This window comes from Phoxinus phoxinus, assembly GCF_949152265.1.
Source record: "Phoxinus phoxinus genome assembly, chromosome: 8".
NCBI classification, from domain to species: Eukaryota; Metazoa; Chordata; class Actinopteri; order Cypriniformes; family Leuciscidae; genus Phoxinus; species Phoxinus phoxinus.
In genome coordinates this window covers 23,584,278-23,603,049 of record NC_136883.1, presented here as the reverse complement: position 1 = coordinate 23,603,049, position 18,772 = coordinate 23,584,278, and the positions used below count along the sequence as shown (strand labels likewise).

The following is an 18,772-nucleotide window of genomic DNA, read 5'->3' as shown; positions in this document are numbered from 1 at the left end:
TGGCTTTTTTTTCTCTCGGGGAGAGCAAGTCCTGCCACCAGTATTTCAGTCTTCGTTTCAGATGGCATGCGTATAGACTATTCATCTTTTGACAAAAATATTCTTTAAATAGTATTTTCACATGTTTTATTGGTCAGTTTTAAGCTGGCTAAAATGGCCTCTAAATATCCTCTAAAATAATACTATAAATTGATATATAAAATAATGATTTATTATAAATATTTAATCTACATTTTGTATTAAATATTCATTAATATCTGAATAATCTTATATGTATTGGATTCATTTGAGTGAGTTAACTATTCTGCTAGCCAAGCGATCCAGTTTACTAGTTTTCATCAAAAACTGTTTTTGTGCATCCACATTCTTTATTTTCATTGTTTGTTTAAATTGTGAAATGATTTGTTACTGACAAAATCTAAATTCCTTTTTTAAAGACACATTTCAGCGTTGACGAAATTAACTATGCCTGCTACATGCAAAAATGGCAAGAGCAAAATCTCAAGCTCCGATCTGATTGGCTGGCTTTACGCAATATCCGGAAGTTTTTAATCAGTCCGCCTGGAAACAAGGTTCCCATGCTGCGAGTTTATACTTCTGCACTCAATTCATTTATGGTTGTGAATCTTTAATGCAACAGCATGAGGATGTGAGCTTTTAAATAATTCCTGCAGTGTGTTTTCCCCACTGTATCTGTACCACTTTAATAATTTATATTGTTGTGAATGCATGTTCACACGCTAACGCACACATTAGCAACTCACTTGGTGGTTGTGACGTGCCTCATTGGTCAATGAGCCCCCGCTATGAGTGTTTGTGTAGAGATAAAACCCTCTCAACTCAACAAGCTCTTGTCCTCTCACTTAGTTGAGTGTGTATGTGCTTATATGTGTGAACGGTCCTCATGCCACAAGGTCTTTATACCGAGCATCGCTGAGTAAGACTTTTTCATACTAAAGTAGCCAATCAACATGACCCTGAACTGCAGAGAGGAGAGAGTTTGTTCGTTTGACTTTTTCAAGTCTTTCTCATTAGACTGGAACCCCTGGAGATCCTGCATGTGGTTTTAGAGAGCAAAGACCCTTACTGCTCATTTTCAGCACCTGTCAGCTCGCATTGGACCAGATCAGAGGCGAGAAATGAAATGTATGTGTGAATGTCATGAAAACTTGTTCAGGCCACAAATAATGTACAGTATCTCACAAAAGTGAGTACAACCCTCACATTTCAGCAAACATTTTAGTTGATCTTCTCAAGGGACAATACTAAAGAAATGAAACTTGGATATATTTTAGAGTAGTCATTGTGCTGCTTGTATAGCAGTATATATTTACTGTCCTCTGAAAATAACTCAACATACAGCCATTATTGTCAAAATAGCTGGCGACAAAAGTGAGTACACCCTAAGTGAACATGTCAAAACTGTGTCCAAAGTGTCAATATTTTGTGTGAGCACCATTGTTATCTAGCACCGCCTTAATCCTCCTGGTCATGGAGTTCACCAGAGCTGCACAGGTTGTTGCTGGGATCCTCTTCCACTCCTCCATAATGACATCACGGAGCTGCTGGATGTTAGACACATGGCGCTTTTCCACCTTCCACTTGAGGATGCCCCACAGCTGCTCAATAGGGTGACATACTTGGCCACTCCATCACCTTCACCTTCAGCTTCCTCAGCAAGGCAGTTGTGGTGTGTTTGAGGTCGTTCGGCCCAGTTTATAAAGGTAGGGCATCATGTTCTGCTTCATAATGTCACAGTACATGTTGGAATCCATGTTTTCCTCAATGAAGCGTAGCTCCTCATTACCAGCAGCACTCATGCAGCCCCAGACCATGATGCTACCACCACCTTGCTCGACTGTAGGCAAGACACAATTTTCTTGGTACTCCTTACCAGGGCATCGCCGCACATTCTGGACACTATCTGAGCCAAACAAGTTTATTTTAGTCTCATCAGACCACAGGACATGGTTCTAGTAATTCATGCTTTTGGACAGGTTGCTTGCTTTCAGCAAACTGTTTGCAGGCTTCCTTGTGAGCCAGCTTCAGAAGAGGCTTCCTTCTGGGATGACGGGCATGCAAACTGACTTGTTGCAGTGTGCGGCGTATGGTCTGAGCACTAACAAGCTGATCTTCCGCTTCTGCAACCTCTAAAGCAATGCTGGCAGCACTCATGCGTCTGTTTTTTTTTTAGCAAGCTTCTGCACCTGACGCACAGCACGAGGACTCAACTTCTTTGATTGACCCTTGCAAAGCTTGTTCAGAGTTAAACCCATCCTGGAAAACCTCTGTATGACCCTGGCCTGTACTGTAACTCAGTTTCAGGATGTTACCAATCTTCTTATAGCCTAGGCCATCTTTGTAGAGAGCAACAATTCTTATTCTCAAATCCTTAGAGAGTTATTTGCCATGAGGTGCCATGTTGAACATCCAGTGGTCAGTATGAGAGAATTGTACTCCAAGCACAAATTGTAACTGCTCTAATACAATATATAACTATTTGTATGGTCCTGTCAAGCAGACAAAAACACTAACATGATGAAAAGGACATGTGGCTTTGCATGGTTAAATGACTTACATCTATTATCACTTTTTGTTGCCAGCTATTTTGACAATAATGGCTGTATGTTGAGTACATATATGTTGAGGACAGTAAATACATACTGCTATACAGCACATTGACTACTCTAAAATATATCTAAGTTTCATTCCTATATAGTATTGTCCCTTAAGAAGATAAAATGTTTGCTAAAATGTGAGGGGTGTACTCACTTTTGTGAGATACGGAATATATACTTTTTACTTTTGATTACTTTATGCTATCACCACAAAATTTGATCCAGATGCATCTCGTATGTAGAAGAACTCCTACCTTATTTTCTTCCTGAGTTGTTGCATGTCAATTAAGAAAAATGTAAAATTTCCCTTGAGCACACTTTCTTTTGTTTTTTATTAGCAGTTTCTCAGCATGAGAGCATGCCCAAATGTATGAAATGTTTTAGTTTTTTTTTTAAATCTCAAATGATAGCTAACTTTTGACTTTCCTTGCTATAGTTTTGGAGTTATGAGTCAAAAGTACAAAAAGTACAGCCCTAGTTAAATATGAATGTATGAAACTATGCCCTTAGCCAAATTGATTTGCTCTGGAACAAATAATAGATTTATAAGACCAAAAATTGCCTGTTTGATATACCCAAAATTAATTATACTACCTCATGTTTAAACACTATCCAGCAGCCTAAATAATCCTTAAAACTACATTCCATGACACAACAACAGTAGTATTTGTAAAAATTATGGTGGGTTTGCTCTTCCGCCATGACACAGTCTGTGAGAAATGTTGCAAGCGGAATGATACAAATGGTGAAATGATTCCAGTGCTGACACCGGGGGAATATTGCACGGCTTCGAGAACCACAAATGTATATCAGCCTGTTATCTGTCTAGATTTACCAATAAGGAGAGAGGGATTTGTGAGAAGGGGGAGTTTTTATGCATATGGTTTCCACTCCCTTCTCTCTCTCTCTTTCTCTGCAGTAAATCGTGTTCAGTGAACTTATTCTTTGAGGCAGTGCGGTCTTTCTCCGATGAAACAGCGTTGTGAAAACACCTCACAACAGTGCATTCAATTTACCATTGATATCCATTCACCTGTTACACAAACACACATGAAACTCACACAAACCTCACACATATTGTATTTGCTTACTGGAAGAATTGAATTTGATCATAAGTAAATTCAGTATTATCCAAAGGAGTAGCCAAAAGCTATTTTATCTAAATATTGAATTATGTTGGCATGCTCAAGGTATGGAGGCTTATGATAGTTGTTGTTGTTTATGGCTCTATTTAGTTTTGCTCATAATGTTTTGTGTTAAATTATTCTTATTCTTTTAAAGCAATTAATGTAATAGTACACATAGGAGCAATATAGCTCAAAGCACAGATATTGTACCAACAGTATTTGGGAGAAAGTTACTTGATTTTATTGGTACTTCCCCTCTGATGTCTTTGCTAAAATGTATTAAAGCAGGATTAAACATGAATTTCAAATTCGAAAATATCAGCTCGAGTGCTTACAATTCAAAAAGCATTAATACTCACAAATGAAGAGAAGCATTGTATGCAAGCTGATGTTTTTTTGAGACTTAAACTCTATTTGACTTTATATAAGTGAGAATATGGAGCTTTTCGTTGTTGCACGGAGTCCATCGTGAGCCGATCTTCTCAAAGAGCTCTGGAGAGCATTAATTACCCATAGTTAATCACTTAAATGAATCACCAAACTGCAGTGGGTGTTTTGAAATACTAGTAACTGTGATGATCAGATTTTGCAGTATATGGTCGTACTGTTTACTGAGAAATTCTAGATCATTATCTATGGGCAGAGACTGTGACAACATTTTATTTTAATATAATAATTATTATTATTATTACAATAAAGATATTCTTAATGCACTGATGCCTACTTCAGACATACTAATCAGTTGTACTGTATGTTCTCATTAATAATTGAAACCCAGTTATATATGCTTTTATATATATATTTTAATTATTCCTGGAAAGAGTTAATGCATACATACAGTGTTTTGTCATTTTATGCATGTGTGCATAACGTGATGTGTTTGTGTGCAGCTGCATGCGTGTGACAGTGATGGACTGTGCCTGTCTCATTCTCCAGATGTGGTTTATATCTCTACTCCACGTTCCTCTGGAGGCCTGCTGAAAATCAGCCTGCTTACCAAAGCCCTATTGAGCAAATCCACAGTGTTTTCTGGCCAAACCGAGTCATTGTGCGTGGCTGTATGCATCCAGCTCAATCAATGCATTGTTTGCAATCTCTCTTTCCTAAACTGATGCCAATAGAGGCCTGTTATGAATTTCCTCAGGCTAATGCTATCAGCATTAGTCCATGAGTTCAGGGAATCACATCAGCACTGCTGCATTGTGGGAACAGCACTGCCGATATGGGTGGGGAGTATTTGGGGACATGTTCATTTTGATTACATATGAATTTATGGTGGATTTCTAATTTCTGGCTAAATTATGGACTGACAAATAGAAAGACTTGTTTGGTTATTTGTAAAGCAATGTATGTTTGAAATATATAAAGCTCTAGTTTTGTTCTATAATCTAGGGAGCCTCCTACCTAGGCAGCATTTTCTGATTCAAAGGGTGTTCCACACAGCATAGGCAGCAAAGGGATCTTCCCCTTCGAGATAACTTATTTGGTCAGAATTCAGGAAGTTCTACAGAGGCATTCCCAGAACGCATTGCAGTAACCTAAAATGTTAAGTCAATGCTAAAACATATCAATAAAATCAGTCACATATCAGTCACATCTAATTAAAAATGAACTATGACAGTCCCAATCCCTTCACTACTATTCTGGAGTGAGATGTCAAATTAGACAAGAAAATATATTTAATATCAATATTAATTCATAAGAAGATTCATAGTTCAGAGAAGTATGACCCGACGCATGACGTACTGTAGGGTGTAGGAGTCGAGTAAGTTTAGGTGAGAGTAGACTCCTCTCGAGGTTCAAACAAATATGGCTGGGCAACAAACTCAAGCTCCTCTTACATTTCTCTTTAAAAATTCTAGTTTTAGACTTCTTATTCGGGACTGTTGTTTTGTTTTGCTCCATCTTTTGCGCTTCCGCATTCGTCAATACATCATACTGTGCGTTGGGTCAGAGTTCACTCTTTTGCTGGAACTGGACTCGCGTACGCCCATTACCGGAAGCCAGGGATTATAGTTTATAAAGTTCTAAATATGGATATTTTTTCTTAAATAAATAAATGTGTCACTTCACTAATAAACGTGGTCATGTTTATCAACCCCCTGGATGGATGCACCTTTTTGGACTTTAAAAAAAAGCTACCATTCACCTCCATTATAAAGCTTGGAAGAGCCAGGATATTTTTTTAAAAATATAAAGCCGATTGTCTTTGGAAGAAAGGAGAAAGTCATATTCACTTAGGATGGGTTGAGGGTGAGTAAATTATGGGATGATTTTCATTTTTGGGTTTTCATTTTTAAACTATCCCTTTAAAGTCTCTCCAGCGCTGGAAAGCTTATCCGATGTTAAAGGAGTAGTTCACTTTCAAATGAAAATTAGCCCATGATTTACTCACCCTCAAGCCATCCTAGGGTGTATATGACATTCTTCTTTCAGACGAATACAATCAGAGTTATTTAAAAAAATGAGAGAATTGGCTCTTCCCAGTTTTATAATGGCAATGAATTGCAACCAACAGATTGAAGCTCACAAACGTGCATCCATCCGTCATAAATGAACTTCACGCGGCTCCGGTGGATTAATAGTCCTTCTGAAGCAAAACGATGAGTTTGTGTGAGAAAATGTTTAATATTTAAAACTTTATAAAGTACAATAACTAGCTTCTGGCCAAACGAACATACGGATTCCACTAAAGTGTAAAGCGCAACTTATGCGAGTAATGCGAAAATACACAAATACACTTGGCCCAACCTAAATTGAAATTGATTCTTGTCTCTGCTTTTATTGATAATTTTTAGCATTTTGTTTGTGGTGTCTATAGGTTCCTGTCAGAAAGAAGAATATAAGTGTGATGTGAGATTATTGTTTTATTGTATTGAATAGAGGGTTGTCGTCTGGCAGCGGCCTGGGTCCGTGTATCATCCGATCATTTTATTTCCTATCTGGAATGGAATAACGAGAAATTAAAAAACAGCTCGTTTATTCGTTTTTTTGTTAAGTTTAAAAAACGAAAAATTTGATTTTGGCTCGATTTTTCATTTTACGTTTGTGGTTTACAAATCGGTTTATGGGTTCGATATTTCGTCCGCGCATGTGGGCGGCGCTGAAACGCCCCTTTCATCTGATTGGTCAAACCGCTCCGCCTTCAGTACGAGCTTTTCTTTCTGTCGGCAGAATAAGAGTCAGTACGAGTGCGGCACTAACATTATTGCACTTTAATAAAATAATGTCTGAAACCACCACTCACTTGTAAGTTACTATGCACAATATTTGAAGCAGAAGTATGTTCCAGCGACCCCATTAATGTGAGCTACAGTAGGTTAGGCTATGACAGATTATTTTAGCATGATGTAGGCTATTTCTCATTGATAAATACAGTGCAGATAGCCTAGTTCCGTCTCTTTGGATAAAAGGGAAGTGGAAATAAAAATCAACATATAGGCTGAATTGTACCAAATATGTCCTTAACATTAGATGTCCGTATATGACCTATTCTGTTAGCTATACGTTAGAGTTAGGGGATAACACAGTTTGTACAGTATAAAATCATTATGGTTCCCATAAAACACGAAAACCCAACAACCCAATGGGAATATATCCTTGTTGTGTAAAACATCTGTTCATAATCCGTGATTATACAATTTCAATAGGCTATAGCACCGGGAGGCGTCTGGAATAACTGCAATGATCAATCCGCATTTTTAAGACAGCTAATTTTATAGGCTAATATTCAGAATGTCCTCGTATAAGGCCAACGACCGCTTTCTTTGTGAAATATAGCAGACCACCTTTTTTAAACTGTTATTTAAGATTATTTGTGCATAAATGTTTGTGCATAAATGTCCGGACAGACAGACAGACAGACGGACAGACAGAAGTTTAAATGTGTTAGGCCTAGCCTATATAAATTTAGGCACATATAACAAGTATTACAAACTACAATAGCCTTAAACAGAACATGGCCATGGCAACTTGTAGGCTATAGGCTATAGCCTACTTAAAAGGAAAACAAATTTGCTGAGTAAAAACAGAGCTTGTGTTGTTGAATCATATTTTTTCTAGTATATCTTAAAATATAGAGCTCATGACAAATAAAAGTTCCAGATGGACAAATTTAAACGCAAAAACCAGTGTGAATAACAACATCTTAGAATGGCAAACTTTGAAGTAGGGTTCAAGTTTTAATTAGTTGTACAGCTTGAAGTGTAAAGCTTGTTCTCATACACAGATATGGCCTATTTATGAATGAAATTCATGCATTTATTTGTCATTTAAACTGATGCAAACAGAAAAAGAGAGTAGAAAAGACGTATTATCCTGTCGCCCCCTCTAGTGGAGAGCATTAACTATTACGGCCTTCATTGCTCAGATAATGCAAGTCAATGGATTTTTGGGGAAAGTATGTCTGACCAGTTATAAATGATATAAGCGAATCAGACCAGTCTGGAGATCTGAGCTGAGTTTAGTGAAGCATTAAAGTGAAGCACTAGGCGGAGTCAATTTCTCATAATAAATAATAATAATGTTTAAAATATGCTGCATGGCTTTCTCAAGTCAACATAATGAAAACAATTCAGAGAAACATTGACCAATTCAGAATGTAATAAAATCGTATTAGTTTATAATTAAACTAATAACATTTTAAAGGTATGCTGTGCTCTTCAACCGACATGATTTTAATGAATCCCAAACCCTGCTAATTTTGACAGTATTAACGTTCACTGATTTTAGCTTCTCTCTTTTCTTTCTCTTTCTTTTCATGTGAACTGAGTAGGCTACACATGCTTACATGCATAAATATAAACTTTATTTCTATTCAATTTTCAAAATTAGTAAATTAGTAGAGTGGTAAATGTTACACACTATAATGGTGTATAATAGTAGCCTACAGTTCAGCCTATTATTGGTTTTTATTTCCACTTCCCTTTTATCCAAATAACTATTTGCACTATCAATGAGAAATACATCATGCTAAAATAATCTGTCATAGCCTACTGTAGCTCACATTAATGGGGTCGCTGGAACATACTTCTGCTTCAAATATTGTGCATAGTAACTTACAAGTGAGTGGTGGTTTCAGACATTATTTTATTAAAGTGCAATAATTTTAGTGCCGCACTCGTACTGACTCTTATTCTGCCGACAGAAAGAAAAGCTCGTACTGAAGGCGGAGCGGTTTGACCAATCAGATGAAAGGGGCGTTTCAGCGCCGCCCACATGCGCGGACGAAATATCGAACCCATAGACCGATTTGTAAACCACAAACGAAAAATGAAAAATCGAGCCAAAATCTAATTTTTCGTTTTTTAAACTAAACAAAAAAAACGAATAAACGAGCTGTTTTTTAATTTCTCGTTATTCCATTCCAAATAGGAAATGAAATGATCGGATGATACACGGACCGGCCTGGTTTACCTCTTGTTCTGAGTTTAAATAAAGCTGAATGTCCTCCGTTTTCCTGTCAACGTGAGCGAAGATAAACACAGAAAAGAGTGATGAAATTTAAGATTGAAAATCAAGAGGAACGACCACGGCGGAGGCTGTTGTTATCCCCGGGAAAACAGAATGAAACGCTGGCTTAACTTCGGGGGAATTCTGCAGACAATTACAAGTTTCTGAGACGCTTTTCTGTGTGTGTGTGTGTGTGTGTGTGTGTGTGTGTGTGTGTGTGTGTGTGTGTGTGTGTGTGTTTCAGACTGATGTCCTCTCTCCTCCCCATCTTTGTCTCCTTAATGCTGGGCTTTCTGGTAAAATAAATGCAGTAGACAAGAGTTCAAAGCTGCATTTGATGTTGTATTTGCTGAGAGGAGAAGTGAACAAAAGCGCTGAAAGCCTCTCTCGCTCCTGCTTTCTCTCTCTGTGGTCTGCTGGTTCTCTGCCTCTAGTAATTACAGCATTGTGGAAAGGGCAGTGACCGTGTGTTATTAGGAATGACCATGGCCCAAATTCTTTTAGAAATTTTACCTAATTCCTAAAAAAAATCACACACACAAACACACACACACACGCACACACACACACACACACACACACGTATGTATGTATATGTATAATATGTATATATTATAAATTTGCTTTTAAAAACCAACCAAATAACTGCTGCGTAGCGCTGCAAAGGAGAGTCCGCCAAAAAAGATTTAAATAATATATATTTTTTATTATTGTTAGTGCCAATGGTGTATAAGTGTATTATTTATTATAATATTTATAATAATAATAATAATTATTATTATTTACTATTATCTGAGAGGGGCACAATACATTTTGAGATAAATTAAACATATGGAAAAAACTTTCCAAAATGTGAACAAACAAATGTATTCTTTGACAAAGATTGTTTTAGTAACTCAGTATGTACTTTTAATAATGTTTAAATGGTGTAATATTTGTGAATTGTACTTGTAAATGTACTTATCCATTTTCTTGCGAGTACCGTCAAGGTTACTCTCTGGTGCTGTGCACTTGCCGAGAGGGACCGCCCACACACTGTTCTGATTGGCTGTGGGTTTTGATTGATTTGACACATCTCGTTGTCGGGTCGCATCTGATGTGGACAGGCAAATCGCTTGTCGCTAGAATCTTATTGCATCGCGTCTGGTTACTTAGGACACGGTGTAAATCTTCATTGTTGATTTTGGGGCAAAAGCTCCACAAAGTAACAACACAGAGTAATCTTGGGAGATGACAAAAGAAAAGAAGAGACTGAGAAGAAAGATTTCTGGAGAGATGAGAAAATATTGATAGTGCCACATGCTGAAGTACTTCCAAATATAATGATATCATCACAAAATTTGTTTTATTTGTACAGATAAGTTATTATATTCATATTCAACATAAATATTAATCCAATATAAATAATATTTAAAAATAAATCACCAAGGTGCCAAAAAGTTACCATGGAAAACTTATTTTCCACAAAAATAAAAGCTACTGTATATTTACTACTACCGGTAAGAACAAAGCAATAAGTCAAGATAAAAATTCAAATAATACTGTTCTTTTTGAACTTACTATTTATCTCAGAATAAAAAATAAAAAAAAAGATTATCACTGTTAAACAAAAAAATATGCAGCTGTTTTCAAAATTGATAATGATAAATATAAATGTTTCTTGAGCTTCAAATCAGCATATTAGAATGAATTCTGCAGGATCATATGAGACACTGAAGATTGGAGTAATGTCTACTAAAATTTAAGCTTTGACATCACAAGAATAAAATGCATTTGAAAATATATGAAAATACCAATTAATTATTTTAATATTTTACAATATTGCTGTTTTTACTGTATTTTTGAATAAATAAATGCAGCTTTGGTGAGCCTAAGATACTTTTTTTTTTAAACAGAACATCTTACAAACCCCAAGCTTTTGAACAAAGAGTATTTTTTAGGGAATATGTTGTTGCATAATGGGATTTTTTTTATGACTCATTATGTCTGTCTTTGCGTTTTCTCCACAGAAATGCATGAAATTTAACGTGGAGTCACCTATCTGGTTGTCTAAACAACAAATCCTCTGCACACTCAACCAGAGCCTGAAGGATGTGTTAAATTACGGACTCTTCCAACCTGCGTACAACGGCAAAGCTGGAAAGTTCCTGGATGAGCAGCGCACACTGAAAGATTACCCACTTCCTGCCATCCCCCCTGTCCCGTACCTTGAGGTGAGGGCTTTTCTCTGACCTTACTCATGGAGCAGATCACAGTCTGTCGTGGTCATGTTGTGAACTATTCCACTGCACATCCATTTTCTGCTTAGCTCATTCGTTGTTCTCTTTCTACTAGTTTTTGTACTGCTTTCTTTTACTTTCCTCTCTCATTTCATCCTCTTAATGGTCTTTTCCTGTGATTGGCTGAGGGAATGTGACACTAGTATTTGATACACAACCTATGGCTGTGTTTTACACTTTTGGTTAAGTGTTATGCACAAAAACATACACACATTCACAGGATTAAGTACGAGAGCTGTATCGATTTGGGATACAGTGTTTGACAGATGGGTAGATCAAATCTACTGTATATTGGTCCCATATCAGTAATCAGGCGAAATTAGAAATTGGTAACAGTTTACAGTAAGGTTCTATTTGTTAACATTAGTTCATTACATTAGAACTCACAATGAAAAATATGTGTGAAGCATTTATTGATCTTAGTTAATGTTAATTCCAACATTTACTAAAGCAATATTAAAATTGAAAGTATCTGTTAATATTATTTAATGGACCTGACCGAATATGAGCTAACAAGGAACGGATTTTTATTTATTTAATCATGTTAACATATATTATTGAAAAATTATTGTTTTGCTCTTTGTTAGTCAATGCGTTAACTAATGTTACCTAGTTGGCAAAATGTTTCGGTCAGTGTTGGATATGTATGTTCGTATTGATATATATTTGATAGTACTAAGTAGTTTAAGCCCTACTTAGAGGGTCATACCCCCAAATCCCTCTATAATTCACACCCTGTTCTTGAGGCACACTATGTGCACCAGTAAAATAAAAGCTTGGCTTGCTTACAGTGTGTTCAGCAGATCTCATTTTGGCACCCTGCCTTCTTGAGTATATCTCCATTGTTCCATCCTCTTCTGTCAGCCTGTGTGGTCAGGAATACTCCGATTATCATTTCACCTGATTTATCATTCCAATTTTGACTTTTGTGGGGCTGCATTTGAGCGAGAGAGCAAACAAGAGTTGGCTTTTGAAAAATAGCCTCTCCATATTTCTGCTGTGAGCCGATAAATGACTGAAAGAAATCATTTCCTTTATGCAGTTAGGCTCTTTCTGAATTTGTTGCTGCACTAAATTTATTACAAATGTCTCCTAGGTGCCATAAACCATGACAAGCATGAATTAATGTCTCAACCCGTTTGCCATCAGTTAAAAACACACATCTATATAAGCCTCTAAATATGTTTGACTGTGTTATAGACGTACTGACATAACCTACAAATCCTCTGCAGTCAGGCAGCACAGCACTATGTCCTAACCAGGTGTGATGCAATAGTAACTATAATATCTATCTTTCGTTCCATTGTTTTATCTATCTGTTGTTCCATCCATCCATCCATCAATCGGTTATTACTATTTCATTTTGTGAAGTGACTTTGAGTTGTAGCAATGCACTATATAAAATTAACATGTTTTATTATTGTGATTATACTGTATATAAATATGATTTAAAATAATGTAGACTTAACTAAACTTGTCAAACTAACATCAAGTAAGTTTCCAATTTCAAGTAATCTCCAGTCCACACAAATTACAGCGAATTTGTAATTCAAAAGTTTACATACCCCTTGCAGAATCTGCAAAATGTCAATGATTTTAACAAAATGTGAGGGATCATACAAAATGCATGTTATTTTTTTATTTAGTACGGTCCTGAATAATATATTTTACATAAAAGATGTAGTCCACAAGACAAGGAGAGAAAAAAAAGCGCTGAATTTATAAAAAGGACCCTGTTCAAAAGTTTACATACCCTCGATTCTTAATACTGTGTGCCGTTACCTGGATGATCCACAACTATTTGTTTTGTTTTGTGGTGGTTGTTCTTGAGTCCCTTTTTTGTCCTGAGCAGTATAACTGCCTAATGTTCTTCAGAAAAGTCCTGAAAATTCTTCAGTTTCCCAGCATCTTTTGCATATTTGAACCCTTTCCAACAGTGACTGAAGGATTTTTAGATCCATCTTTTCACACTGAAGACCATTGAGGGACTCAAACACAACTATTTAATAAGGTTCAAACATTCACTGGTGCTCCAGAAGGAAACACGATGCATTAAGAAAACTTTTGAACAGGATAAAGATATCCAATTTTTTCTTATTTTGTTTAAACATAAAAAAATAAATAGTACTTCCCTTCGGAAGCAACAGAAGTTTACATGTTTACAAGTTTGTTTACATGTTTCCTGGAAGACAAATTAAATATAATATACCTTGATCTTCAAATTAAAAAAGTTTTCATCCCCCGGCCACCAAAATTGTCGGCCAAAGCGGATAATTTTTTTTCAGATTTTAGTTGAAAATGGTGTTGTGTAAATGGCCCCTGAAATTTTGGATCCGCGGCCAGGCAATTTCCTGGATCTTAATCCCATAGAGAACCTGTGGTCAATCCTCAAAAGGCGAGTGGACAAGCAGAATCCCTCAACCATCAGTCAGGATTTGTCCCAGAAGCTGATATCCAGCATGCCAGAGCGAATGGCAGAGGTTATAAAGAACAAGGGTTAACACTGTAAATATTGACTCTGTGCATATATTGAATTTTTTTTTGCCAATAAAAAGCCTTTAAAACTTATGAAATGCTTGTCATTGGTTTCCAGTATACCACAGGAACATTAGGAAAAAAATATACAAATACTGAAGCAAGCAGCAAACTTTGCAAAACACACAATTTATGTCACTGGCAATACTGTTGGCCACAGCTGTAGACTCTTTGTCTGGTAAAAAGCAAAACTGTCAACCATGAGTGATATACCATGTGTGTAAACAGAAGGGGAGGCGTTGTGTTTGTGTGTATGTGTGCGTTTCATCATTTCCCGATGCAACCCGCTGCACGTGAGCGGTCCACAATCGTTTATTGTGCTGTCATTGCTCCTGGCTGAGTGTTGGCACGCTTCATATGGTTCAGGCACCATCACTGCACAGCAGAAGGTCCATCGACACACCAGCGGGTCTATAGATCTGCCACATGCTGGCCTCCCAAACACCCCTTGTGAACAGAGCCCTCGTGGGTTTGCTAGATAGACTCATAGATTGAGGGATGGGGGGGGATATCTGTATGGGCAGATCTTAATGGAGGAGAGCGTTGGAGCTGTGGGTGTTCGTGACGCCCTGCCCTCTTTACGGGCACGTGGATTTGTGTACAGCATTCACTTCTGCAGCTCAAAGTCATGGCTGTTTTGCAGTGATGTTTTGCACTATGGTGTTGTAGTTGGTGTCGTGCTTTGGGATTGATGGCGCTGAGGTGCAGGACTGAAGAATTTTGGGTAGTGCTGAGAATTATAGTGTCGGCTCGCTTGTACTGCTACTGCCCACAGCCAGAGAGAAGCGTAGCGCAGCAGCGGGATCGTGTGGTGAGTTTTGAGCATGTAAGATCTATTCACTCTCGTTGTTTGTTAGCTTTTGACATGTTTTCTGTTTGATCATGACGTTTTGACTTGGTTGTTCCTGAGGCGTTTGTTAATGGCTTTGAGTTTGACAGCGATACATTACTTTGAGTTTCCAGTCTGCCTCTGAGTTTCTTAAACTTTGCTTTTGTTGTCATGGTTGAAATGCTGTTTTTGTTCCCTTTCACCCCGTAGCTCAAGATGATTGTTTTCTATCAGTTATTTTGGTTTTTAAAGGGATAGTTCACACTCTTTTTTTTATTTTTATTTTTTACTTGCCCTCAAATCTGTATGACCTACAGATTGAAATTTACAGTCATTCACTGAAATCCAGATGTTCGCCCAGCTGTCCTTGGCACGTTTATTCACTGTTTTTTTTAACACATTGAATTAAATGTGAGATTTTGAAGTAGAAAGACTGAAATACTATTTTTTTATATATATATATATATATATATATATATAAAACACTATTAATCTTAACTTTTGTTTTATTTATTTTATTTTGACACTTGACTTCAGAAGTCATCGAAATATAGCATAAACATTATATGGTCTACTCTCATGGTGCCTTTTTGACCTTCACGTTCTGAAAGCTCCAGTCTCCATTCATTCATTGCAATTGCATGTAAAAGAGTGATCAACACCCTTTTTTTCCAAGACAAAATAGTTGCACATGTTTGCATTGACACGAGGATGAGTAAATGATGACAGATTTTTACATTTTTGGGTGAACTATCCCTTTAAGAGCGAAGTGTGTAATTGTTTTGGTGGTTTCGAAAATACTTTCTCCTAAGTTAATGATGCTGAGACAATTGTAAGTACAACATTTGTAAGTTTACTTCATGAAGAATATAAAAGTGGCATAGTGGGACTTTCAACTTTTTGCTCTATTTCTTTAGCTGATATGCTTTAGCGACATGTAAAACTTTCGACTCAACCAAATATGTGAGTTTAGGGCTGTCGAAGCAGTCATTATTTGAGTGATTTTTGCTTATTTGGTGCCCCTTGTGGTGTAAAAATGACAGACTTCACCTTTCATCCCCAAAGCCTGTGCATTCCTTAACTGCTGCTAGACTGAACAAAATTTCAAAAAGGAAGTTTTTTAATTTTGCAAGATATTGCTTTTATACTTTAAAGTACATTTCACGTATAGAATTGAGTAAAATCTACTTAACTAAGTTACGTAAGATTAACAAAGATAATAAGTAAACTTAGTAAACTAAGCAAGTTACTGAACCTAACAACAAAAGCGATAAAACGGTGTTGTTGTTGTTTTTTTACTTTGACACTTTCTCAAAAATTTTACACTTACATTTTTTTATTTAAGCTTGAATTGTTACTAACTAATAGGCCTATATAATTAACTTTTCCTGTAGCATTTACCACAGAATCATTTTTCTCAGTGAATGACTTAAGTTATTGGGCAGTGAATGACTTATGTAAAAACATTTTTATAATATTGTAAGAAAATATATTCAATTATTTTATATAGTTGTATTATAATTATTTAGTTTCTACTGGCTGACCTTCATCAGTCCTTTATTTACCTAAAAAATACATACAAGTGTTCGATATGACTATATCACTGTATATTTAAGTCTTACTATAGTTTTGTGTGAGTAACAGACTGAAGTCTTAATTCACTAATAATCTTTAAAAAATATATTTTTTTTGCATGAACTTTAACCTTTCTTGACCCACTGGAAATCTGATTCATTACCTTGAATTTGTTCGTTTTTTTTTTTTTTTTTTACAATAATATTTAAGACATAGAGACATTAAAGTAATTTATCTGTTTTTATGTCGTAATTTTCTCACCCGTGCGTGTTTTAAAAGACTGTCATGCTGTCATGTTCCTCATGTTTTGCCTGAATATGCAGTTTGCTGATTCACAGCAGGTTTTCTATTAGAGGACTGTGATCCTGAGTGCAGCTGTAATGTAGATGTGCAGATGTTTTAGCAGCTCACAGTTATGATTACAGCAGTTCACACTCAAGCACAGTCTGTCTTCTTCCACTTAACAGTTTCAGCAAACATGGTTATAACTGAACGATAGAGAGAATTAAGCTTGTGATATTAACAGCGCTTTAAGGCTAATCCATGCTGTTTTTTTTTGTTTTGTTTTTGGCAGTTTCGCTACAAGAGGCGAGTGTACACACAGACCCACCTGGATGAAAAACAGCTGTCGAAACTTCACACTAAGGTAAGAGATTTAGCCTCTTCTTTTTTACCCACAATGCATCTGGCTGATCTGCTTTCACTATAGCCACATTTTATTTCATTTTTTAAAGTTCAGTGGCTATTAAAATTCCTCTGTCATCATTCACTGTGATGGACTGTCCATCTGTCCAGGGTGCTTTTCCCTGCCTCTGGCCTAAGAAACTCGAATAGCCCTGTGACCCTAGAAGTTTGCGTGAATGATGAATGAATGTCATTGTTCAGGTTTAAATTCAAGTGATGTCACATGGTACCTGTTACTTTTCTCAACACCGGACCCAACAGTGAATACTTGATGTGGATTTGTATAATTTTACAGGGAAATTTTTTATTTGTTCTTCAGTGATAAATCATTCTAATGAATAGATTTGAATAATTATGCTTTTTAGCTATACCAGTGTCTCAAATTAGATATCCTATTTGCTGTCTTCACGACGTAAAACGAGATGACATCCAGTGACGTTCTACTTGAAGCGGTTCACGTCCATTGACTCGGAATTAGACATTTCTTTGGCAACACTATCAACTGCATAATAAATCTGCAGCAGTCTTTGAAAAGTTGTAATTATGAATTTAACAAGGACGTGAACAACTTTTGCAAGTCAGAATCTCGTAATTATGGTAATTCTGACAATTCGCCTTTGGCTAAGCCACACCCTAGAATGTAGATTGACCAATCACAGTGCAGCCAAGAACAAGCTCCCACAGAGCTCCGACACTTCTTCACAGCGCTCCATTGACTTTAACACAGGCGTCTCATAATTTTGGTCTCGGCAGGCTATTACCGTCGTAGTTTTATCAAAAATATGGTTAAACGTTGTGCTTGGGGCATTTGTAACACAGATACGCGTTTCCCAGAGAGGTTGGAGGGGGGTGTCTGTTTTTTTCCCTTCCCAAAACCGAAGTCAAATCCTGACAAGTGTCGGTTTTGGATTAAACTGTGTGGACGTCCTCACAGTCAGCGAAACCCCTCAAGGATCAACAAGCACACTTTTGTGTTCTCTAAGATACATTTTGCTTTTAACCTTACTGTGAAGTTATACTAGTTAGTCAGTTTTATGCTGTTTAGGTTATGATTTCGGTTCTCTTCCCTAATTGTTGATACGCTAGCACACGCTGCTAATAAATACAACTTTATACTCGCGTAGTCCGTTTGCTTTGTAATAACGATTATAGAAGTGAATAGAGACCTACCCAGCTTTGCATGAACAGTGTTGCTCTTTGATATTGTTAGTCCCAGCCTCCGTCTCGATTAGTAGGATATGCGGTGGTTCATTTTTTGACTGTGACCGTTATGCTTTTGCCTCTATTTGGATGGCTTGTTGTTGCTTGCGTTTCACCGGTATGTCTTGAATATATAGCCTTCGAACGCATATTGCAGCCACTTTTGCCTACTTCTATCAGACACTTTATTTGCTGCTTTATAAAAGTTTGATAAAATTGATACAGCCATGTTGATACCAAACCAGAACCCAGATGAAGTTGACGGACATAGCAACAGTAACTAAGAGGGGTGGGGCTTAGCCAAAGGTGAATTCTAACCACACCTACAATTCAGGTATAATAAATTAAGGTGATGTCACATATGGCACCTGTTACTTTTCTCAGTGCTGGTGATTACATGATGAGGATTTTTATATAATGCAGATAAAATTGTTTATGGAGATTGCTTTGGCAAATACTATTTTGTTCTTCAGG

At 36.8% G+C, this 18,772-nt stretch overlaps 1 protein-coding gene across 3 annotated transcripts in view; it reads left to right on the top strand.

The window, feature by feature from the left end:
* Window positions 1–18,772, top strand: part of shank3a (SH3 and multiple ankyrin repeat domains 3a) — a 363,988-nt gene that overhangs the window by 167,150 nt on the left and 178,066 nt on the right. For all 3 annotated transcript variants that reach the window (XM_079620538.1, XM_079620540.1, XM_079620539.1), the window contains exons 3-4: window positions 11,206–11,409; window positions 16,989–17,060. In XM_079620538.1, the coding sequence (XP_079476664.1) occupies window positions 11,206–11,409; window positions 16,989–17,060 (276 nt within the window). The remainder of the gene's footprint in view (window positions 1–11,205; window positions 11,410–16,988; window positions 17,061–18,772) is intronic.